This window comes from Culicoides brevitarsis, chromosome 3 (assembly GCF_036172545.1).
Source record: "Culicoides brevitarsis isolate CSIRO-B50_1 chromosome 3, AGI_CSIRO_Cbre_v1, whole genome shotgun sequence".
Taxonomy (NCBI): domain Eukaryota; kingdom Metazoa; phylum Arthropoda; class Insecta; order Diptera; family Ceratopogonidae; genus Culicoides; species Culicoides brevitarsis.
In genome coordinates, this window is record NC_087087.1 from 12,835,619 (window position 1) to 12,861,343 (window position 25,725).

Consider the following 25,725-nt stretch of genomic DNA (forward strand, 5'->3'; position numbering starts at 1 on the left):
AATTTAATTTATATTATTTTTTTTAAATACATTTTCATTTATATCAAAATTTTAATTGATTTTTAAAATTTATTTTTTTATTAAAATATTTATTTATTAAAATATTACATTTGAATTTTTAATTAATTAAAAAATAATTAAAATTTTTTTATTTTCATTTTAATTAAATTTAATTTATTTCGAATATTTAATTTTTATTTAATTTATTTTTTTTTAATTTTTATATTAAAATTTTAATTGATTTTTATTTAATTTTAAATTTAATTTTATTTTCTTAAAATATTAAATAAATTAATTAATTTAATTAAAATTTTTATTTATTTAAATTTATTTATTTTTATTTTATTTTTATTTAAATTTTATTTTTTAATAATTTTAATTTTAAATTTTAAATTAATTTTTTTAATTTTATTTTATTTTTTTTTTTTTTTTTAATTTTAAATAAAATTTTTTTAATTTTTAAATTTAATTTTATTTTTTTTTTTAAATTATTTTATTTAATTTTTATTTTTTTCAAAAAAATAAGCTTTTAAATTTTAGTATTTTTTTCCAATTCTAAAAGATTTTTATATTTTTTTTTTTGAAAAACTTCAAAAATCAATTTTGCTCCAATTTTAAAAGAGAAAAGAAATTTTTACAGTAAGATTGATGAAAAACGGTGCAATATCATCACTTGACACTTTATGCAGTTTTTAATTAAAAAAATCCAAGCGACAGCCTGTCTGGATCCCGGATTACTTCTGCCTACAAGCACGTTATCTTGAATGCGGAAACTTCAACTCGAACGCACGCAAATCATCTGAAAAGTAGTTAGAACAGCTTCTACTACGCTTTTTTCGTTACAAAGTAACACGCTTCTTAAACTAAGTAAGTAAGTAACTAAGGGATTGAACGTTCTTCTTTCACATGGGGTCATTTACCCGGTTGTGAAGTTTTGTAAACTGTAAATCGATTGTAATGTTTGCTGATCACTCACATCTCGTCGTTCGTTCGTTCTTTCGCGTAATATTTCATAATAAAACAATATAAATATTATGCATGATGCAGAAATGTTGCATGATCTCATTCTTCTTCTTTCTAAATCCCGACCGACGAACGAACGAAGTAAGTGGAGATGATTGTTCTTGTTTTTTTTTCTCAAATTATTATAAACTTTTTTTTTCAGCTAACAAAACGTGTTATTTTGTGCGCTATATACTTAAAGCGATCGCGGATGATGATGATGATGATCATCAGCAAAGCAGAAGAAGAAGAAAAAAGAAGAAGTGAAATGATGAATTGAATGGTTCGGAAGCAAATATTAGTGATTGCATCATTGTTTGTGTGTGGGATTAAGAAACGAAACGGAATCTTGTTGAACTTTTAAGAACTTTCAATGTTTGCAGATCATAACTCCAGCTGCTGCTACTCTGTTGCGGTGATCAAATAAGGTGACTGGAAAAGGTTCTGCTTTGGATTTTATTAAGACTTAGTGCGAGGTTATTAGATGAGCAAACAACGCAAGATGCGGTTCGTATCTAATTTGAAAGATAAATATTAAAAAATTACTTTTAAAATTTCAAAGTCAATGTAAGGAACTTGACTTAAGCGTATTTTTTTCAAATTTTCTTCATAAGTTGTTAGAAAATCCGAGAGAAAAGTTTTTTGAGGATTAAGAAGTTAATTAAAAGCAAATTTAGATGTTTGTAAGACTTTCAACGAATGAAAACCAACAAAATAAATCTTATTGGTAAGTTTTTAATTGATTTCCTTTTTAAAAATGATTATTTTTGGCTTTACAGATTTCTAAGTACTTTTGCTGAGTATAATAATTTTTATCTAAGACAATAAGAACAGTTCAAATGTTTATGGAGATGTACTAGACAAGAACTTAAATGTAATAGCCAGTATTGAAATTGAGGTAGCTCGTGGATGGAAGAATGAAACTACCATAAAGCACTTGTCGTTGCATATAAACTTATCTATGATCTAGATCACCCTCGATCTGGACAATGTAATAAGAACATTTTTTAACCCATATTACTGAACAACATACAAGGGTATGAGACGAAATACGAAAACACTGCCTTTACGAAATGGAACTTTTATTTATCTGAAATTTTCTAAAGAAGAAGAAAGATTTGCTAAAAAAGATATGTTGGTATTAAGTCTCTGATTAAGCTTTGGATCTTTGTGGTAAACAAAATATCGATGAGCTTTTTACCTAATAATTGATAATTGAAGGAAAAATAAGATTTGAAAACTTAAATATCTTATATAATTTATACGAAGCGAAATGATAACACGTTCGTTTTGTTCAAGATATCAAACCAAAGAGAGTGAGAAGCTGTAGAGACCAGTGGCGGATTATCCTGTAGGCTAACAAGGCTGCAGCCTTGGGCCCCGAAATTCGTTCAAGAATATCAAACCAATTAGCCTTTAGAAGCTAGCTGGGTAGTGACATTCAAGAGACCATTCTGCTACATAACAAAAACCTGAAATCGTAGAACCATTAAAATTAATTTTAGTAAAATGGCTACTTATGCCTTAGAACTTACTTAGAACGAAATTTCCTAGTTTTTTTTTAAACAGACAGTAAAGCCCTTGCGTCGCTTATTTTCTCACATAAGTCCGTTATGAATGCATTTCTTGAAAATGAACAATGCTCTCCTTTGTTCCAGTCTCTTTTAATTTAAATATCTTGCTGCTTCTGCTGCATTTTTTCATTAAATTCATTCTTTCGAATATTCCGTGTCTTCCAGACTTAATCGCGGCGCATCGACAAAAAAAAATTAACGTTATAATTGCCATAAAAGTTGATGTGTGTTACCCTACAATGTGTGCACAAGTTCCTCATCGAATTCTTGTTATTTCTTTTTTTTTTCAAAGATTTATTGTGCAATGTTGTCTTTGTCGAGAAAAGCGAAGAAAACATATTGATTGCCTTTTGTGTAAACAACGCGCGTTGTTATTTTCTCGTAAAATAAATAAATATGGTCATCGATTCTATTCTATTCTATCGTCCAAGACTTGACTTGAACAACGAGCTGCTGCTGCACAATATGCAACACAATATTTATTTACCTATGAGCATAAATAATATCTTAACGGTAAATATCGTCTAAAAAAAACTTGTGTTTGTCTGCTTTTGTGTAAAGTAAATATATAAAAATGAGACTCAAAGTGTGAAGTGCTGATGAAAAGACGAGAAAACAAAGAAAATGCAGAGAAGAGAAGAAGATGAAAGTTTTTTTTTGTTTTTGTTGAGTAATTATCCTCGATTGGTTTAGTTTTTATGTAAATTTTAGTCGCATTTTTCGTGTCCAAGTCAGGTTCGAGGTATTAAGATGTCATCAAAATGCACACTCATCGCACATTATTATGCACAAATGCACAAAAAATATCAACTTTTTCTTATTTATTTAAATTCGTTGCTATTTGTTATTCTTACATGCCTCCAAACACTCTTTCAGAATTTAATGAATACATAATTAGTTGTGACACAGTGACATATCGTGTGATAATTCCTCGCGACAATGCAACCAGGGTCGAAAATACTTTAAAGCAAAATTAAGTTAAGTTTTGGTTTAAGGGTCAAAAGTAAAAGTTAATTTTCTTTTTCTTAAAAGTCAAAATTTAAAACTTAATTTTTCCAAAAATTCAAAAAGTTTTCATATAAAACGCAAATTAATTTTAATTTTTTTCTTCGAAACTAATTTTTGGCGGTTTTGTTATGAAAAAAAAAAAATATTAAAAAAAATTATTTTGAAGTTTTCATGATTGAAAATTTATTGAATTTTTTTTTTCGGGCTAAACATTCTTGGAGTCATAAGAATCACTTTTCTCCATGAAACATATGCTCGGAAACGCATACTTTTTGCCACAAGTGCTTAGTTTCAACTTTTGTAGGGCAAAATCAATATAAATTTTTTAAAAATTTGAATTTTTAGAAAAATTAAGTTTTAATTTCGACTTAAGTGACTTAATTTTGACTTAAGAACTTAAAAGTCAATTAAACTTTGACCTAATGTTAAACAGAGCTGGAAAACTTATTAAGTCAAAAGTCTAAATTATTTGACTTAATTTACGATTTTTTTTAAATCTTTAAAAATTAAAAAATTTTAAATCTTACTCGAAATTTGGTAGAAAATAAAAAAAAAAGATTTTTGACTTACTTCAACTTTTTCTTGAACTTAAGTTAAGCCTAGGCTTAAGTCAAAGATTTATTGAGTTAAAAAAAAATTTTTTGACTTAAGTCTGGTTTCAAGTAAAAGCATTAATTTTTCTTTTGACTTAAAGTTTTTTCGACCCTGTTTCCAGCTATGGATCCAGAAAGAGAGAGAACGCAATGCAAGAATGTGACATGCCCTTTACCTAAAGACGACGAAGAAAAAAAACCAGTCTTTGTCACCTTTGTCGCTTAGTGATCGCATGATAAATGCGTCACAGCCAATGCCAAAAATTTCATGAATTATGGGCCCTTTAAACTTTCTCTCGCTCATTTTCTTCGACACTTTACTTTTACACTCTTGCTAGATCATCTTATCTCGTAACGTAAAGTTAAAATTAAACTCTTATTAAGCATTCATGTTGAGAAATAAATGAGAACATCATTAAGCGACTCTTTAATTTGAGTCAAAAAGGGGCGTTTGTGTGAGCAATAAATTACGCGAGTGAATTATTGGATCGAGCCGGGCCCTTGTTAAGCGTAATTATAGATGCATTTCGGTATCTCTCCTAATAAATAAAATGGTAATAAGTCAAAAAGATTAAGAAATTACGTTGCGCCTGTCTTATCAACGCACTCTGTTGGTGGTGACATGTTGGAATTTTTATGCGCTCCATTATGTAATGTCGTTCAAATTTTTCCATTTATAGAGCAATTTTGAGGCATGAGAAACATAAACATATCAATTTTTTGGTAATTTATGAGTTTGGATGTAAATCAACACGGAATTAGGAAAGTTCATGCAGTTTTTTTTTTCGGTGTGGCGTTCATAAAAAATTAGAGTTTATTGCTTTATTGACTGCTTTGTGAAAGATAAAAAGGGCTGTAGTAGGTTTTTATTGATGTTGAATCAACTGTTTATGATTTTAAAAAAATGATCGCGATCAGGTAGAAAGATATTGCGAGAGATTTCTTTTTGATTAAGACTTGAAGATCATCGAAAATTAATTAACATTTGATTTTGATATGAGATAACGAGAAAAAGGTAGTTTTGATAACGAAACAGAAGCATGAACCTTGAAATTTAAAAAAAAAAAAAAATTTTTTTTCTTGTTAAAAATTAAAGTTAAAAATAATTAAAAATTAATAAAATTGAAATTTTTTACTCTTCTGAGTAGATTTAAAAAAAAAAATTAAAAATAATCTTGAAAAATAAAAAAAAAAATAATTTTAAACATTTAAAAAATTAATAATTACAAAAAAAATCAAATATTAAAAAAAAAATCTTAAAATTATTTTTTTTTTAGTTTTAAATATTTAAATCAAATTTTTAAAAAATTAATTTAATTTTTTATGCCTTTTAAATTTTAATAAAAATGCCCTTATCCCCAAAATTTTAATTAAAAAAATCCATTTTCTCTTCAATGCACTTTTCGTGATCCATTTGTCAAACTTCAGCGCCAATTTATTCTCGAAAATCGCTTCTGGAATATGCAAATTAACTGATTTATTTCATCTCTTCTTTCCCAGAGGTGACAATATTGATAATAATCACATCATCCAACCGAAAACTGACTCGAGACGATGACAGGAGAAAATATTCCCTCCATGCCACGAGCAAAAAGGAAGGTAATTTGATCATTTTTCTTTTCTTTTTTTCATAAAAAAAAAATTATTAAAAGAAAAAAATACGATTAAATCATACATTATTGCACATCCAGGCAATAAAATTACTGACACATAAAAAGTTATAGCGCATTATCGGACTTGAGTGCATTTATTTAGAAAGAAAGAAATTTACTTTCAAACTCGATTATCTTGATTGTTATTATTTATTAATAATAAATGCATTCAATTCATTCTCGAAATCAGAGGAGGAGGAAGAAATTAAATATTATTTGTAATGAAATGAAGAGAAATAAATCACGTAATTTTATCATCAGGTTTCTCTCTGCATTGATTAACGTTTTCATCTTCACCGAATATCTCTCGCGTGCTTTTGTTTCGATTTTTTTTTCTTTTTAATTTTCCTCGTCATTTATCAAGTGATCCGATGCATTTATCGGCTGATTGGATTTCTTCTTTATTTCAGGGTCTCGAGTCTAATGAAGTTTGTAAGAGACAAAAGTTAGTCTTTGGAACTCTGTGGAGTGAAAAAAGGTAAGTTTAGTTCAAATTTATTCCAATTAATTCAAACCAAGCATAAAAACTTAAAAAAATTATGAAATCCTTAAGAATTATGGCTCGAATTAGTCTCAGAAGGAGTAATTTAACTCCTTAAGGTGTAAAATAATCCTCAAAAGGGTTATTTTAACCTCTTAAAGGTATTAAATTAAGACCTAAAGCAATTAAAAACATCTTTGGAATAAAAGTCGCTAATATTTTTTAAAAAATGTTTGAAAATTTATGAAAAAAGGGGTTAATTTAATACCTTTGAGAGGTAAAATAAAACCCAAAATGTGTTATATTAATTTTTTTTTTAAATTATTTTTCGCACTGGGATTATTAAAGTAGCTATCTTAAAATTTACCTAAACCTACTTGAAGAAAAAAAAATTATCCTTATTAAAGAAAGCTGAAAAGGAGTTATTTTAACACCTTTTAAGGCAAAAATTAATCCTAAAGATGTAAAATTAATCCATTTTGAATTCATACAATAAATAAAATACGCACTGGGATTACCTTCGTGAGCTAAAATTAACCTCTTTTGAAGACAAATATTGATCTTCATAAAAAAAATCCAAAAAGGGGTTAAATTAACATCTTTAAGGAGAAAAAAGTAGTCCTAAAGATGTTAAAATAACCCTTTTTGAATCCATACGAAAATAAAAAAAAGACTCAAACAGTAAATCAAAAGAAAACCACATCCGTTTGACATTGATTTCGTTCATAAAAAAACCACAAAAATGTCATCGCAAGTCTTTCACGAGACAGCCATCACAGACAGCCATGAAGATGTTGATCGACAGCGAAATCTTCTTTTACGGAGAAAAAAAAAATTTGTCAAAAACTTTACATGTTAACAACCTTAAGTCACCTGTTGCTTCTTTCTTGTTTGCCTTATCAGCAGCAACAGGTGGAAATTCTTTTTTTGGTCTCTCATGGCAACGCCGCTTTTTGTTGATTTATCGACCAAATACTAAAGGGTTCTTAATTTAAAAGTTTTCGTAATATTTTTGTTGTGACGAAAAAAAAACATTTTAAATTAAATTTCGAGTATGGCAGAGCAAAAACGCATAACAACAAATGCGAATCTCGCAACAATGTACGGGAGGTCAGTGAATTTCCGTAAAGTTTAATTGATTTAATTGAATCAAACGAGGGTCAATTTAAACATTTTTTTTGTTTAGAATACCCCAAGGTGGCAACATGAAAATCTGCTTCTGTAGTGACCTGGATAAGTCGGTGTTGATTAACAACTTTGAGAAACGTGGATGGGTTCAGGTCTCTGCCGATGACGATTGGAATTTTTATTGGGCCGGAACACAAACGTGTCGAAATATCTTCAGTGTGGACAGTGGATATCGGATGCACGATAATCAGTAAGCATTTTTGTTTTTGTGAGAAGAATTTTAAATAAAAGTAGTAGTGTTGATTTCGATGCATTTGTCGTGAGATAATTGCTTCGTCTTTTGTCAATATGGATTTCTTTTGTGTCTTTTGTTTGCTTTACATTTCTGTTTTCTATTTTATTACGTTTCGAAGGATCATTAATCACTTTCCGAATCATTACGAGTTATCGAGGAAAGATCTGCTTGTGAAAAATATCAAGCGATATCGGAAAGATCTGGAACGTGATGGCAGTCCGTTGGCAGAGAAAAGCGATGCAAATGCCCCGGGTGGGAATAAATATTTGCATCTTGATTTCATTCCAGTAACGTTTGTTTTGCCTGCTGGTGAGTTTGTTACTTACTTTGTATTTTTATCGCATTTCATAATTTTTTCTTGAAAAAAATTGTTTTTTTTTGTCGTTTAGTCGCCCGTTCGTCTGTCATTTATGTTATGAGGAGTACAAAAATGTGAAATTTTTTATATAAAACTTCTAAGAATTCGATTTGAACTTGAATAAGAGTTTCAACGATTAATTTTTGAATTGACATTTACAAATTTTTGACAAAAAATTTCCTTAATATTGTAGAATTTGCCTATCAAATAAATTTTGAAGGCTTTTGAAAATCTTAAAAATTTATTTGGCTGAAAATTCAACAATATTAAGGACTATTTTGTCAAAAATTTGAAATGTCAATTCAAAAAAGTGACCGTTAGAGCTTTAATTCAAGTTTTAATCAAATTATTAAAAAAAAATTGAATAAAAATTTCACTTTTTTGTACTCCTCATAAAAAAAATTTTACTCAGAGGCGACTTAACGACAAAAATCCAAGTCTTAAATATTTTTGAATACAAATTTTCACATTTTTGTACTCCTCATAACATAAAAAAATGTTTCTGTTCAATTCAAAAAGCGCTCAAGTTCATTTCTCAAACAATTTTCAATAGAAAATTTCCTGTTAACAGTTTCCGTTAATAACTTGCCGATCAAATTCCAGATTACAACATGTTTGTCGAAGAATATCGCAAAAATCCGCAAAGCACATGGATCATGAAACCCTGCGGAAAAAGTCAAGGCGCCGGAATTTTCCTCATCAACAAGTTGTCAAAACTTAAAAAATGGTCTCGCGAAGCCAAAACTTCCTTTCATCCGCAAATCGGAAAGGAAAGCTACGTCATATCCCGTTACATCGACAACCCATTACTGATTGGCGGAAAGAAATTCGATTTGCGCTTATATGTGCTCGTTACATCGTTCAGACCTCTCAAAGCGTACCTCTTCAAGTTGGGTTTCTCACGCTTTTGCACCGTCAAATATGATACAAGTGTCACGGAGCTGGACAACATGTACGTTCACTTGACGAATGTTAGCGTGCAAAAACACGGGGTAATTATCTGGCTTGTCACTTGGCACTCTTTGTCACGTCAACTTATCACTTTTTTTTGTGCCTTTCAAGGGTGAATATAACAACATGCACGGCGGAAAATGGAGTGTACAGAACTTGCGACTTTACTTGGAAGGAACTCGCGGCAAGGAAGTCACCGATAAGCTCTTTAACTCGATCACGTGGTTAATTGTGCATTCGTTAAGAGCAGTTCAACCCGTGATGGCGAGTGATAGACACTGCTTCGAGTGCTATGGTTATGATATCATTGTCGATAACACACTGAAACCGTGGTTGGTTGAAGTAAATGCATCACCTTCGTTGACCTCCACGACAGTTAATGATCGCATATTGAAATACAAGTTGATTGACAACATTTTGTCGATTGTATTGCCGCCCGATGGAATTCCAGAGTAAATTTTTTTCTTCTTCTTTCTTGTTTACATTTTTTAACAAGACATTGCCATAAAAGCGTGTAATTGAATTCAATTTCCAATTATTTCTTTCAACAGTGTTCGTTGGAACAAAATTCCCAATCCCGAAGCCTTGGGGAACTTTGACCTGTTAATTGACGAAGACCTTGCGGCGCAAGATGATAACAATCCGAGCAGCAATGGAAAGCACAAGACTAACAATCATCGGTGGAAGTGAGGTTTTCGGTTCAAGCCACCGATCGGCTTTGAACTGTACTAAAAGCGCGCGCGCATATCTAATTATCGAATTACTTCTAGACATGAAAAAAAAATGTAAATATACTTGTTAGAGTTAGCAGTAGACACAAATTTAATCAGCTTTTTTTGTTCGACTGTCTCGAAACAAATTACATGTCACTCCAAATCAACTTCACATGACTTTTTAGATTAGAGCTTTTGCATTTTAAATGCATTTTATAGGTTTCAATGTTCTTTTGTCCTTTAATACTTGTCGAAATATTTCAAAACTTAGATTTTTTTAACCCATTACTTTAAAAAAATTCATAAAAATGCGCTTAATTCATTAAAAAGCTCAACATTTTCAGTTCCTTTTCAAATTTTCTAATCAACAAACATCTAATTTAATTAAACAACTGGAAAATGACAAGTTTTCGCAAGGAGAGAGATCTAATTACAGGTATTAGTTTTTTTTAATAAACTAATTTGAAACACAACAAAAGTGCGTCACACCAGTCGTCAAAATTCGAGTGCGCGTTAGACGTTGCAGTGCGACGACCATTTATAATTATAACGTTTCATATTAGGCGCCTCGTGTCACAGCGACGACGACGACGACGATGCATTCAAGCAACAAACGTATCATTTGACGAACTTATAAAGAAACCGGTAAAAAAAATACAAATTTGTACATTGCGGTAGTAGTAGATGATAAGTCAAGTAAGTAAGTGAGTAACATCAGGTAATTACTTTTCGAGTAACACAATGTACGCATGATAAACAAAAAAGATATGTTCGTTGTACATCAATTAAATTTGTAATCATATTAAATAGTTTTTTTTTGTCGATTCTAATCTAGTTGCTTGTTTCTTGGATATTGTGAGGAATAGAAGTTTCGCGTTGTTGGAAAAGTTAGAGTAAGTATGAAATTTATTTTTTTTTCTGAATGATGATAAGCAAAAAAGAATGTTAAAGAAGATGCGAAAGCTAAAAGACTTGCTAAATCTTCTGAATTTAAACAACTCAGCGAAAAGGACTTTGCCGACTAGAATGCCTCTTCGAAGAGAAAAACGGTTCGCATGGTTCAACACGACTGCTTGAATAAGAAAACGACGGCTACCAAAGTGATTCCCAAAGAGAAAAACTTGTTTCACGTCGTAATTTAAGAAATTATTTTAAATGTTAAAGTCACAAATGGCGAAAAATTTGGCGTCCGCTACCTCTCACATTATGAGGATAGAATTTGTGTTTGTATATGTCATGCTTTATGCAAAATTGCCATATTTGACCAAGTTTTCTGGATAGATTAGATCAAAATTTAAATTGAATTTAAGGCTCATTGATGCTGAAAAACCTAAAAGGTCGTAAATACTAAATTATGAAATAAAAAACAAAATTTTCACAGGTTGTTAAGGAGTCGTGGGTTACAACCAATATGCTGCTTTTCTTTAAATGAGCAGGTAAAATCAACGAAGAACTCTTTCTAGTTTTATTTGGAAACAGAACACGAACTGTTAGAAATATATATTTTAAAAAAGCGTTATATCGCACATATGAAGAATATAAATTAGTGTAGTAAGAAGAATCATTCCCAAATAAGAGACGTTCATAAAATTGAAAGCTCGAAACTAAAAGTAACTTAAGCGCTAAACAAAAAATTAAGTTTAAAAATAATAATAAGCCTTTAAGATTTTGACTTTTTTAAGGATTTCGATAAATATTTTGTAAAGAAAATTCACTTTTGAAAATTATTCAAATTAAGTCAAATTGAAGTAACTTTTACTTAAGCTCTTACTAACATTTCGCACTACCTCTCTTTGTAAAATTTATAGTTGCGAAACATAAACTCTTCACAATACAATATGCCAACCGATACTTAATCATAAATCGTTTGAAAGTAATTTAAACTAACGAGAAATTCTCAATTGGTTTGACATTGAATCATAATTGTTGACCGATAGAAGGTCTCTTATGCGATGCTCCGTTTTTTCCATACGTTGTAGAATTAAATTAAAAAGTGACACTCACTGATTTACACTGTCATTCGTTAGAGAGAAAGACATTTTATGCGTGCTGTGGTGAAAAAATAAAACTCTTAATAAAATCAACAAAACTAATAAAACTCTTGTTTGTAACACTATAATTTTTTTCAATGAATATTCAATGAAACAGTTATACGAAACATTGTTGATGCTGCTGCTGTTAGATGTAAAGGGCTTGACCTGGAATGCACATATTTTTGTTATTTTAACAAATTTCTGTATGTGTGTAAAAAAATGTCATGGAGGCGTGAATGTTCGATGAGATAACTTTGAAATTTGTTCCTCCTAACCTTTTCGGAGATCGATCGATCGATTGTGCGCGCGGTGTTTTTCAGGTGTTTTGTGTTTGCTATTTAGAATAACTTTTGAAACCGGTTTCAATGAACCACACACTTGCCCGAGAGTCGATGCGAAAAGTGCTTGTTTATAGATGATTAAATAGGTAATTATTGGCATTTATTGATCGAACGTGATTATTTGTTTCCACTTCCCAGGCACGTCGCGAGATAATTAAATTTTTATAGTTGCATGAAGGACTTGACTCATTATTTTGATGTGTCCCTTTAGAGTTTTTTTTTTAAATAAAATAAAATTCTCATGTAGCGGCATGTTAATAAAGTAGCAAACTTATCTTATCTTATGACATGTAAACCTCACACGTTGATTCAAGTTAATTCTGAACATATTTACACGAATTTCGTTTCACTTAATCGGGGTTTTGTTCATTGGAGATTGAGGAAGTAGTGAAAATGTCACTTCGTCAAAGTATCATTTTATGATTGACAGTTGCTTAGTAATTCAAAGTAGTTTAGAATTCAATATGGAGCTTAGTTTTCTTTGTGTTTTGTCATAGGCAGTTATTACAAAAGGCATCATCGGCGCCTCTCTTTTGACTTGCAAATTTCCACAAGGTTTGTATATTCTCATAAAATGACATTGTATTGACGCGACGATCGGCGAAGTCAATAATTATAGGCATTGGACTTTAAGAATTTAGAGTTATTTTGTGAGAAAATGATCCATATTGAGGTTTGAATTAGCAGAATACAGGATTTCAGGACGTTTATTCAGCAGTCAGTAATTTATTTACTTTCAGATTTGAATCTTGAGTTACTTTCATTAGTTAGTTAGTCTTTTATCCAAGCTATTTTTCATTTTTTCTTTCATTGTAATTCCTGAGACTAAATTTTTACAATTTTCAAGTCTCAAATTCTCTAACAATTTAGGTTTTATGACTGAAATTATCTCTTAAAAGAGATTTCTTTAATTTCAAAAGTCGAAAATCCATAAAATTTAACTTTTTTTTCGTCATAAATAACTTTTTCTTTAAGTTTTTTCAAATTCTGCCTCATTTCATCGTAAAACTGCACTTTAAACTTCTTAATAACAAACGAACAATTATTAAAAGTAAGACCTGTACTTGTTATTACTGTGCACTTGAACTATTTACGTCCATATTTTTTCTTTGTGTGAGTTAAAATAAATTCATAATATAACAAATGTGCTTGTTGAATATAAAATTTTAGATCTTGAGGCAATAATTCTAACATATATCTCTATTTCTCCGATACTTTTAACGAGCAATCAATGTAAGGAACGTTCATTTAGTGAACAGAAGCGGTAATATTACACGATCGCTGATTAACGTTTATTACCCTGAAAGTGTGGCGATCTGGTTGTTGGCTCCACTCTTGGCTCGTTTTTATAATTGACGTAAAATTCCTTGATCTTGACGGAGATTAATTACAAAATTGAAGTGCATTTTTTCTTCTTTTGACTCATTAGAAACATGAAACGTTGTGAATTCAACAATTTTTTTTTGTAAGAAATGCCTTGAGGTCCTTCTCTGAATTCTTTGTTCTGTTTTCGCGAAAGACATTTTTGTGGTAAACAATTTTCTCTTTTCTTTCTGTTCTCTGCCATTTTTATGTCTCAACAATTTTTGTTTTTTTTTTTGGGTTATTTAATGTCTTTGCATCATCTTTTTTTTCTTGTCCATCGCAACTCTTTTGTTTGGTTTGGTTCACGACATTGTTCTTTTCTTACTTCATCTTCTTCTTCCTACACAATTTTCAGACAGACTAAATTTTGCACCTGCACTGTTATTGTCTTCTCTCCTTTCCTTGATGATGTGTTTCTCGTTTCTTCCACAAAAAAAACATGTAATATTGCACAAAAGTAAACGCTATAATAAGTCATGTTTCAAAAAAATATGAAAAAAAAAGATGAATAAAGGTGTAAAAATATTAAACAACATCAGCATACAAAAGCGTCATAATACTTTATAATTCGCCACAGTGCCCTTTTTCATGACTTAAGCGACGACAAACAAACAAAAAGGCAGGCACTGTGCTTTTTAAGTGAATCTGTGACGGATATTTATCATTATTTAAACATAAATTTCTCATTTTAAAGGAATTTAGTTGAACAAATTATTGCAAAAATGCATTTTTTGTTACAAAATTTGTACCAAAACCGAAGAAAGATGGGATCAGATGATAAGAAAAGGTGACAAATTCGAATACGGATGTAATTTGCTAAAGGTTTCTCGAAAATAATAGAAGATTAGACATTTTTTCTTTGTGAAATTCACACATTAAAGGTACTTAACATGTTTTACTTTAAAATTCGTTCATTTTAAAACTAATGTATTTTTCATAAGCTTCTTTTTGAAATAGATAACCTTTGGGTTTCATCTCTTGTCTCGGAAAAGAATGAATAGAAACTAACCTTCAAACTGATAATAATTAAAAAATTTCTCAGAAAACTAAGTTGGGAACATATTTTCGCTTTTCACAAAACATTAACATTAAAATTGCGTTAACATTGTTCAAAATCACATCTTTGAAATTCCCATTCAGCTGTCAAACACTTTATTATTAACGTGGCTGAATATGAGTCCGAATGGCAATAATCATAAATAAATACATTAAAATACCATTTTTGTTTGCATATAATCACTTCATTATTTGTGTCTCTCTCTGTTTAGCGCAATAATATTTAACGGAAAGCTCTCGACAAGTAATTGAATTAAAATAAATAATTATTGCTGCAGTTGTAAAGTGATCACGGAAATTAGAGTGCATCAAGACAATGTTGGAATCATAAATCAACGAGGAAACTCGATACAGTCTATAAATTTAAATAAACTCTTTTATGACTTGGAGATTATGAGAAAAAAATTTCCCTTCATCACATGTAATGTTAGCAGCGTAAACAAAGTATAATCATCATCAAGTAAGTAAAATATACATAATTATTCCTGAATTTTAATCGAATAAATGCGTTAAATAATGCAATTTTTTGTAGGCATTTTGTATCGCGGTAATATAATCATTAAAGTTTTTCTGTACTTTTTATGGTTCATTTCATATTGAAAAATTCGAAAATTTTTTAGAATATTAAAATTTTTAAAATAAGTTGATTTTTGAAATTTCAATCGAAAAAGAAGAAATTTTTGTTCTGGCAATTTTTTTTTTTCATCTAAGTTTTAAAAATTTTGGAATGATTCAGAAAAAATTCCAAAATTTTAAAACTTAGAAACTAAGATATTTGGTCAGAACAAAAGTTTCTTCTTTTTCGATTGAAATTTCAAAAATCTACTTATTTTAATATATTTTATTACATTTTTGGATTTTTCAAAATTAAATGAACCATAATTGAATAAAGTGCATCAAGACGACCGCCTTACTCACTAGTCAATCGCTAAGCCAGCAAAATATTATGAAATCATCACGTTTGTTATGAATTCGATGCAATTGCAATATGCATGAAAATTACAGGTTGTTGCTCATATACTCGCTATATGGACTTACTTGTTGCAGGAGAACATGCTCCAAGCTAAAATATTTGACGGATTGATTAGCTCTCGAGTCTCGAGCCTATTCATTAATAATACTTACAAGGAAAGGATTAATTTTATCGACGATAAGGCTCAACAGCAAAATAATTTTTCAAATTTATCATTTCTTATGCAAGAGACGCTGCTGCGTGGATCATTAAATAGCGATCTAATAAAATAATAATAATAAATATTTCCCTGGGGATGTCTTCCGTTTTTCATGTAAGTAACTTTAAAAACTTTATTTTCTACACGGTTGTAACGTGGCAGTGTCAGATAAATAATTCCAAATTGGACCGCCGTATATTGCATGATAACATCAATTAAGTCTGTAATATATTTATTTTATTATACGACTTATTACGAGTTATTATTATTTTTATTATGAAATTACGCGAGTAAGTATATGCGAGAAGAAACAAGCATCTTCTAGCAGACAACGACTGCTAATGATACATTTTATAAAAGTAACATCGAGCTGCAATGTATCAAGATTTGCGTTTGGCGAGAAAAAATTGACGTCATTTGGAGCGTCTGTCTTTGTGGTATGAATTTAATTTAGTTTTTTGTAACCTTTGGATCTTTGCATGAATTAACGAAATGTCGACACAAAAACTAATGGATGCAATTAAAGCTGAACCAGTCGGATTATTTAAAGACAAAAAACGGAAGATGTTGTCAACAAAGATCAAGCTCCTTTTGGAAGGAGTCTTTAACCTGACTAGCCAAAGTATATTAGTCAATTTGGAAAGGAAAAAGTCATGAAAATAACAAAACTAAAAAGATTTGGAAAGGAATTCAAAGACGTATTTGTGATAAAATGTCTTTATATGTCTCTTGTTCGTTCAATCTTGGACTATGGTTGTATAGTATGGATGCCTGCTTACAAAACCGACGTAGCCCGTGTCGAGTCCGTTCAGAAACAATTCTTGTTATTTTGCTTGAGAAATCTGGGTTGGCAAGGATTTGCACTGCCACGCTACCAACATCGACTAAACTTGTTGAAAATGATCACCATCCGCGACAGACAAGAAATTGTTTGCTGCACGTTTGTGCATGACGTGATGAACGACAAGATTGATTCCCCAGCATTAAAAAGGCAATTCATTCCTTCGTCAAGCGAATATCAGCTGTGCCACACTAGAGCCTTCCAATCGAAAACGCAGCACACAACTTACTCGCAAAACAGCACAATCCACAGATGTACGCGTCTATTTAATGAGCTTTGCGTTGCCTCCGACGAAATACCTTTAGTGAAAAACTGAAGAAAGTGATCTCCGTCAGATACAAATAATTATATGAACCTACTAACAACTTGAACAAAAGGCTCAAATTCTAAACAAGAACTTTTATACAACTTTTTATCATCATAGCTCGAACTATTGAAACTTTCAACCATCAGTAGAAATTTGACATATTTAAAAAGTTAAAGCCTCATGTTGAGCAAGGCGGTTCACGAATTGTCGCTATCTGGTTCGTCGATTCGCAAGATCTTTCAGATCCCAGAGGTTAGTTAGTTGCCCCTCACCCTCTCTGATGATGTTGGCTTCTAAGAAGTCGAGATTCAACCAAAAATTTTCTTAGATAAACTAACAAATCTTCTCAAATAGAAGGCTTTAAAGTTCTTTAAGTTTTACTATCTTTTCTTTTAAGTGATTATAATTAATATTTTCCACCAAATTCTAAAAATTATCTTTAAAGTTCACTTTTGAGTTCATCAAGCTACTTCTTAATTTTTGGATTATTTAAGAAATATGGGAAAAGTTAAACTTAAAATGTAAAGTCTCAATTATTTGGTACCTTTTAATCAAAATTTTATCGTTAAAATACGCTCAAGTAAAATTCCCAAACCGTCAAGTCTCACGCCAAACCTCTTAAATTAACAACTCTAAAAGCATCATTGTGCTAAAAACAACAATCTATCTGCTGTTCTTGATAAAAAAAAATATGCATTTATTATTAATTATGTAAATTAATTGTATTGTATACATACATAGATTCTTTCTTAAAGCAAGCCGTTCTTGAATGAAGGCGCGTTGGATTTATAAGATGCGAATTTATTGCAATAAACACAGTGTGATATCATTCTCTTGCGAGGTGTCGTCTCGTGTTGCTATTTGATTCAACAACGACATTGTGTTCTTAATTTTTATTATTATCAATCTATTGAAGTCTCTGAATGAGCGCTCATTCCTAATTTGGTTTGAAAAGAACGAGAACTTTGACCTCACTCCGAGAAATTCAGATTCATTACCTAACAATACACACAAAAAAGTGCAATGTTACATAAAATGCATGTGTATCGAATTATTTTTGAATTGAATAGCATTCTTGGCGTCTATTGTTAAGTATAAGAATTCCTCTGAATCATCGCTCTTTTCGATCGAAAGAATGTTAAAGGAAAGAAAGAATTTGTCGCCATTAGTTGCGCATATCATTTGAGATGCATTAGAAAGTCTCTTGCTTGCCACAATTTTCTACTTCATTAAAATTTATAAAAAAAAAATCATCATAAAACCACAAAAATTTAGCATGTGCATTTCATTCAAGACAAAAAAAATCACTTTTAATGCTCTATTTAATCTTCTTATATTTTTCCATCGTCTTCTGTATTTTTTCTTTCTTTTTTTTATAAACACATTTTTGAATTATGAGCTCATGTTACAAACTTCATGTAATGCAATTTCTGTGGAAATTTTACTCTTTTTCACTGTTAAAGTTGCGAACAAACATAAACAAGGTGCATGACATCTTCGTTAGCTACTTACCAGTAACGTATGAAAAATTCATCGTTTGTGCGGCTGAAGCCCCGGGAAAAATGTATCCAAATAGTAATCCAGTTGCTACGTAAAATATTAATCCAATTATTTGTGGGAAGTGATCTCCAGAAATTTGTAAGGATTTCATGATTTATTTTTTTTCCGTTTTTTTTCACATCATTTTTAATTATTTTTAATATTTTTTTAAAAATTACAAAAAAGTCTCCAAATATTTTTTTTTTCTTAAAGTAGCATATCATCTACATTTTTATTAATTTTTTTTTCACTTAATTCAATTTTCGTATTTTTTTTTTTTTTTGTAAATGAGAAGAGGTCAAATAAGTACCACTATTTTATCATGTATTTATGCTCATTAAAACCAAGTGATCGTTATGAGTGACACACTCCATCAATTACACTCTAATTAAATAAATTTTTCGGTTGTTTTAATTTTAATTTCATCTATTTTCAGTTGAATTCACTTAAATAATTTTCTCGTTACGAAAAGTAATATCTCAATTATTTCATCTGGTTAATGTACATCATTTACGCATGTCTTGTCTTGTCTTTTGAAAGATGCTGCTGCTGATGATGATGATGATCCATGCGATGGTGAATTACATTACAACGCGAGATAAAAACACACGAACACCGAAAATGAGATGAACAAACAGAAGCACTTGTGTTGAAGAAAAAAAAAAAATTAAAAACAAAAATATAAACAAAACTGTTGCTCTACGAAAGAGATTAAATAACGTCCGATCACAACAACTATCTGATACAAACTGATGTGTGGATATGAAATTTACGGGGAAATGTCTTTCAGTAAGCAGTATTCAAATTTTGTCTTGATTCCGTTAAAACTGCTTAGATTGAAAAATACCCAGGTCACAAAAAAATCTTGCTCATCAATTTCATTCGTCTCATAGTTTGGACTTATTAGTGTTCAATGCAAAAAAAAAAAAATCTCAGAAATTCTTATAAGAAAGTGATGAATTTTGTTCTTATTAGAACTTTGATTTGAGTAAAAACCAACTTATTGAACTTTAAAATATATTTACATGTGTTCTCTATTGAAAAAAATATAAAATGAGAAAGAATTCGTCCTTGAAAAACTGAAAGTAATTTCAAAAACAATTTGTTGAAGTGCAAAAGCAAAGATAAATTTGAGATAAGTTGAGATAAGGGTAGAGGAAGTTATTAGAACCATAAAGAGAGGAAGAGGAGCAAGGGAACTCCCTAATGCACCTCCGTCCGCCATTTTTAGAGACGAAGTCGAGAATGTTGTCAACGAACCACTATTGGAGGAAATATTGTCGAATCTTCCCAAACGTACTGACATTATCCGAATGATCAATATAGTGTAAAATCGACACCGACTTCAGTAAGAAGTTTTTTTTTTTCAAAAAAGAAAATTAGCAATGTATTTGGATTAAATATATTCGAATTAATTTTCTGAACCTTCTACTTTACAACTTACTTAAATTTTAACTACGATTGCTTTAACTAAATTTATTTTCTTTCCTTTAATTATAGGTCGAAAAAGCAAAGCTGCTATCAAAAGAGACAGAATCAGGCTCACTAAGGAGCTTCAAAACGAATGGATTGCCAAACGTGTTAAAAGTATCACAATCATTTTACGTACCTATAATGAAAATGAAAAAGGAAATCTGTGTAAAAAAATTCTGTTCTTTCCAAAGTAATGAGAAACCCAAATTGACGAGAGATAAAAGCTGATGAAACTTAAAAATATTGTGTCAATGTCAAATATTTAGATGTAAAGCTTAGACTATCTAACTTTAAGAATTATTCACTTATTAAAGAAAATGACACGAAGAGGAAGTTGCAGAAAGCATGACCTTGACAATGGCATTAACAATTCTTGAATAAACTTAGAAGAAGTTGCAAATACATTTTAAATGAAAGCATGACCTTGATAATGGCATTAAAAATTCTTAAATAAACTTAGAAAGATTAAATTCGATTTAAAAATTTTTTCTTAACAAAAATGAGCAGTGGAATTTTTTTTGTTTAAATTTTATGAAAATTTTTACTTTTTTTCGATGAAACATGACTAACTTTAATGATTTAAGGAATTACAAATAATAATCAAAAATTTAAGCAATTGAAAAATTCTTAAACCAATTTACTTGATATAAGAATTTTTTTAATAAGCAATGAAAAATTCTGAAGATTAAATTTTATTAATCAACAAATACTAAATGAGACATCATAACTAAATCGATCAAATTATGATTCAAAGAGTTTTTGGTTTAGTTGTAAAATTTGTACAAAATTTCTATCCTTTTGCCTACTGTGCAAATTTTGTCTCACTGTGATTTGAGATTGGACTGCCATTATTTAAATGGTTTCGAAAATTATTTAAACTTTTAGTTTCTATATTTAAGTAATAGCTTAATGTAAGCGAATGTTTAAGCTATTAGGATTTTTCTATGCTTAATTTTTTTACGAAAACATAACTTCGAAAACCATTTTATTTTTGAATTTTTAAAGATTGACAAATGAATTAAATGCTTTTAAAATACCATTTTAAGTTATATTTTTTCTTTAACTTTTTCTCATAACGAAATTCAAGCTCATTTCATTGAATTCCGCCACTTTTTTTTATCAATCTCTCGTTGATTGGTTAAATTCCCAACTCTGAAATGTCATTTCATGATTGGTGTTCGACAAATCTATTCAACTTTTTCAACGCACTGGGCCTTTGTGATAAGAATAAAAACATCAACATCAAAATGTAAACACCCGTCTCTCCATCAAATTTTGACCTAGATTTTAAATTTTGTTGTTTTAATTTTGTCTCATTTTGTTTTTAAAATTCAACAACCATGACCGCGAAATTGTTCCAATTTTTCAATTGTCGCATTTTACGAAACAGTGCAATAATTAAAGAGGACTTGTGGGTCCGAAACGGCAAAATAATCAATCCCGAAAAAATCTTCTTTGACGAACGAAATCAAGCAGATGAAAAAATTGACTGTCGAAATGCCATTATCAGTCCGGGGTTCATTGACTTGCAAATTAATGGTGAGAATGAACTTTGTACATTTTTTTTATGAGATTTTAAATTTTGTTTTTTTTAGGTGGATATGGAGTCGACTTCTCTTACGATGTGGATACAGTTGAACAAGGAATTAATCGAGTCGCCAAGGGTTTGTTGAAAGATGGAGTGACGTCGTTTTGTCCAACTGTTGTGACAAATCCGAAAGAAGTTTATGCCAAAGTTTTGCCACGGATTAAGAGAAATGCAGGAGGATCTCATGGAGCGACAGTTTTAGGAGTTCACGTTGAAGGACCTTTTATTAATGTTGACAAGAAGGGAGCTCATCCACAGGAATGCATTTTGGAGTTGACTGAGGTAATTTTTTTTAAGGTTTCTGAATTTTTTTCGTATTAAAATATTTAATTATATTAGGGATTTAAAACGCTTGAAGAGACCTATGGCTGTTTAGACAACGTCAGTATCGTAACATTAGCTCCCGAAAAGGAAAATGCCAACGAAACTATTCGAGAATTAACAAAACGTAACATCATCACATCTTTAGGACATTCCATGGGCGATTTGTCCCACGGAGAGAAAGCTGTCAAAAGCGGTGCTCGGTTTATCACGCATTTATTTAACGCCATGTTGCCTTTTCATCATCGAGAGTAAGTTTTTTTTCTCAAAAGTTTGAAAAATTCGAAAAAAGGTTTTTTTATAAAAAATTTAAATTTAATTTAGGTTTTAAAAAATTTGCTTAAAAAGTCGAAATTTTAATTTTTTTATTTTTTAAGTTTTTATTTTGTTTTTTGATTATTTTTCAAAAAATTATAAAAACAAAAAAAAAATTTTTTTAAATTTAAAAAAATCTAAGGCTAACGTTCAAAAAAAATTAAATAATTTCGAATTTCGGTCTAAGAAATCTCAAAAAAATTCAAAAATCCGTAAACTTTTGAAAAAATGCTTCGAATTGGGATAGAAGTCGATTTTTTGGGTATTTTCAGCTTTCTTTAAGATTTCTTAGACCAAAACTCGAAATTATTTTAAATTTTTTCAAACTTTAGCTTTAGTTTTTAAATTTAATCTAAATTATTTGAATGACTTTTCGAAAAATTTAGATTTTTTATACAAAAGAATTTCAATTTTTGAAAATTTTTATGAATTTTTAGTGAAAAATTTTCACAGTTGAGCTATGTGATCAAAAAACAAAATGAAATTTTTTTTTTAATTTTCTTTAATTTTTTCTTTTGTGAAAAATGATTTTCTTCAGATCAAAAAATAATCTTTGTAAAAAAAATAAATAAAAAAATTAAAATTTAACCAAAATTTCACTTTTTAAGCAATTTTAGTTCCTTTTGAGGTTCAAATTGAAATTTTTTTAATTTTTGAAATTTTTTTCTAATTTCACAAAATTTTTGTTTATCTAAAGAATATCATTTTTCACCATAAAAAATTAGTTTTTGATCCTAAAAATGCTAAAAAAAAAAAAGCTAAAAATCTGATTTTCACGTTTTTTCCTCAAAATTTCTCAAAAACTAACATTTCCCTTTTAACTTTCCAGCCCAGGTCTCGTTGGTCTCCTCGCCTCCGATGCCATTCCCGGAATTATCTACTACGGCATCATCGCCGATGGAGTTCACACCCATCCAGCAGCCCTTCGCATCGCTTATCGCACCCATCCGAAGGGCGTCGTGCTCGTAACTGACGCCATTTCGCCCATGGGACTCGAGGAAGGCGTTCATCGCATCGGAAAAATGACCGTAGAAATCCGAAATCATCAGGCTTACGTCGCGGGAACGAATACTTTATGCGGCAGCATCACTCCGATGGATGCTTGTGTTCGATTTTTCAAACGAGCCACAAATTGCGGCAACGTTTTCGCCTTGGAAGCGGCAACTTTGCATCCGGCCCAATGTATGGGCATCGAAAACCAAAAGGGAACCTTGAATTTTGGAGCTGACGCGGACTTTGTGCTGCTGGATGACGATCTGAACGTTTTGGCAACTTACATTGCGGGAGAACGGGTGTACCAAAAACACTGAGATTTTAAATTTTAAGACGATTTGAGGAGATTTACATGTATTTTATCACAAAAAAAGACGCTTGCTAAAGAAATTTTATAATTTTTCATAAGTTTCGGTGTATCCGCATTCACAATCGTGCGAATAAGTGTCGTCTTCTTCGTTATATCGATCCGGCCCGAATTTGTGAGTGTGAGAGGCTTTGGTTGTTCGATCGTACAAACTACTTCGAACTTGCATCCGGAGCTCTTTCATCTGTTTTGCGTACTTTTTGACCTTGGCTTGCTCCCGTTTGCCCGAACGGAGCTCTTTTTGCTCCAGCAAGGCGTCTTCCGTGCCCCAAACTTCCAACGCACGCTTCTCAATTTGCACATGCAGGTACAACTTCATCTCGCCCCATCGCGGATTGTGCGGATTTTTGCGCGAAATGAACTTTAGAATCGGTTCTCGTTTATCCAAGTCGCAATCTTTCAGTAAATACTCATTTTTGGCCTCCGTTCGGGTAATTAACGAATGTTTGTCTTCATTGTCGCGACAACCATCGCACACGGGATAGTCGAAAGTGGTCCAAAGGTACGATTGGAGGAAGCCGGCGTGACATTCCATGCATTCACGAAATTCCAAGGGAAGTTCCTCACTTTCATGTGCGATTTCGACATCATTAAAGAGCGTTTCTGACTCGTCTTCTTCCTTGTCTTCGAGTAAAAAGCCGCCGCCGGTGTCTTTGTATTTGGAGCCGTGCATCTGGATGCGATTGTCTTTCGAAACAGCAACTGCACTAAAATTTTGAGTGAGGAAATTAGAGAATTTCGCATAGAAATTGGGATAAAAACTTACTTTTTGTATGGATGATTGCCGCGGGCTTTACGACGTTCGAGTGCTTTTTGACGATTTTCTTCAATTCGTTTCTTTTGTTCGTCTGTGAGCTCGATTTCAGACATTTTTGGATACTTTTGAGGTTTTAATTAATGACAAATATTGTGAAATCGTTGAAAAATTGAAATTTTGCGCAAATTTTGAGTGATCAGCTGCTGTGAGACGAATCGAATTGATGAAAAACGTTCCCAGTGCAAATTTTTAGGAGTAATTCACACTGTGAAAAATTTAAGTCTCGCATGATGAAAAGTTTGCGAGAAACATGCGAAACATTTTGCGAGACAATTTTTCAAAAAAAAAAAAAAAAAATTTCTCACTTTTAAAAATATGTTAAAAATTGCTGGAATTCATCTTTTGGAAGTAATTTCTATCATTTTAAGCTTTCAAAAATTCTATAGGCCCATAATTGTCAATTTTTCTTCTACATTCGTCAAGATATCACTTGAAATGAACTTTTGCAAGTCTTTTCTTTCATTTTAAGCTTTAAAATTAATGAAAATCAGGGCTTAAACTCAAGTTTTGTAAAAAGTCAAATAAATTTTGCTTTTGAATTTTGCTCAAGCAAAAGCTATTGTTATTCGATTTTTTGATTTTATAGCAAAATTTAACCAAATTTTTTTATTTTGTTTTTTTCTTAGCAAAAGCAAATACCGAAATTTGTTCAAGAAAATTAAAAAATGATTTTTTTAAAAAACATGTACAATTATATTTTGTAAATAATTATTTATTCTTTGTTTATTTTAAAATTATAAAAAAAGTAAAAAACTTTTTTAAAATGAAATTGCACTAATTTTTTTTATTTTAATTAAAATTTTGAATTTTTAATTTATTATTTATGAAAATTTAAAAAAAGTTAAAGTTAAAATTCTATCTAAAATAACTTTTAAATGTTGCATTTGAGCATTTTTTTTTCTTAATTTATTCATTTTTGAAAATTTGAAAAATCGTTTTATGAAAATGCAAAAAAGCCTTAGGAAAAGGGTATTGAATAGCAATTGATTTTTAAAACCGATTTTTTCTGGTGGTGGAATTTCGTCTGGTTTATGAATAATTATCCTGAAGGTTTTTTGAATTTTTAAAAATTTTATTTTCCAAAATTTTTAAATAAAATTTTTATAAAAACATGAAAAATTCATGTTTTAAAATGGTTCATTTTTGAAAAATTAAAACTTTCTTGAAATTGAACATTTTTGATCATTTTTCCAGAAATTTTAGAATTTTCATTGTAAATTTCACTTTTTGGTAAAATGTCTTTTTTTCTAAAATGAAATTTTTAAAGTTCAATGCTTTTTTTTAAAATTTAGTTTTCATAAATTTATGTAAAATTAATGAATAAAAGTTTTTGAGAACTTTTTAATAAAAATTCTTAACTTGCAATTTTGTCAAAAATTTTAAGCAAAAGTCGCTATTGCTAGCAAGCAAAAGCAATTATTTTTGCAAAGCAATAATTAAAG

The 25,725-nt window shown here is 30.2% G+C and overlaps 4 protein-coding genes across 5 annotated transcripts in view; 2 read left to right on the plus strand and 2 right to left on the minus strand.

Moving 5' to 3' along the window:
* Positions 1–18,502, minus strand: part of LOC134834906 (uncharacterized) — a 39,867-nt gene extending 21,365 nt beyond the window's left edge. For both annotated transcript variants that reach the window (XM_063849712.1, XM_063849713.1), the window contains exon 1: positions 18,383–18,502. In XM_063849712.1, coding sequence (XP_063705782.1) covers positions 18,383–18,404 — 22 coding nt within the window. In that variant the 5' untranslated portion in view covers positions 18,405–18,502. The remainder of the gene's footprint in view (positions 1–18,382) is intronic.
* LOC134835581 (polyglutamylase complex subunit TTLL1-like) lies at positions 7,374–9,732 on the plus strand. Its single transcript, XM_063850463.1, has 6 exons — positions 7,374–7,420; positions 7,497–7,688; positions 7,852–8,042; positions 8,695–9,083; positions 9,154–9,494; positions 9,594–9,732. Exons 1-6 carry the CDS (start codon positions 7,410–7,412, stop codon positions 9,730–9,732), a joined length of 1,263 nt encoding a protein of 420 aa, XP_063706533.1. The 5' UTR covers positions 7,374–7,409.
* A 2,613-nt stretch (positions 18,503–21,115) lies between the features above and the next one.
* Positions 21,116–23,501, plus strand: LOC134833085 (N-acetylglucosamine-6-phosphate deacetylase). The gene is made up of 4 exons (XM_063847269.1): positions 21,116–21,421; positions 21,478–21,752; positions 21,810–22,042; positions 22,936–23,501. Exons 1-4 carry the CDS (start codon positions 21,223–21,225, stop codon positions 23,414–23,416), a joined length of 1,188 nt encoding a protein of 395 aa, XP_063703339.1. The 5' UTR covers positions 21,116–21,222; the 3' UTR covers positions 23,417–23,501.
* LOC134834993 (DNA repair protein complementing XP-A cells homolog) lies at positions 23,369–24,436 on the minus strand. The gene is made up of 2 exons (XM_063849834.1): positions 24,233–24,436; positions 23,369–24,173 (listed from the first exon to the last, which is right to left on the minus strand). Exons 1-2 carry the CDS (start codon positions 24,334–24,336, stop codon positions 23,492–23,494), a joined length of 786 nt encoding a protein of 261 aa, XP_063705904.1. The 5' UTR covers positions 24,337–24,436; the 3' UTR covers positions 23,369–23,491.
* Positions 24,437–25,725: the final 1,289 nt, after the last annotated feature.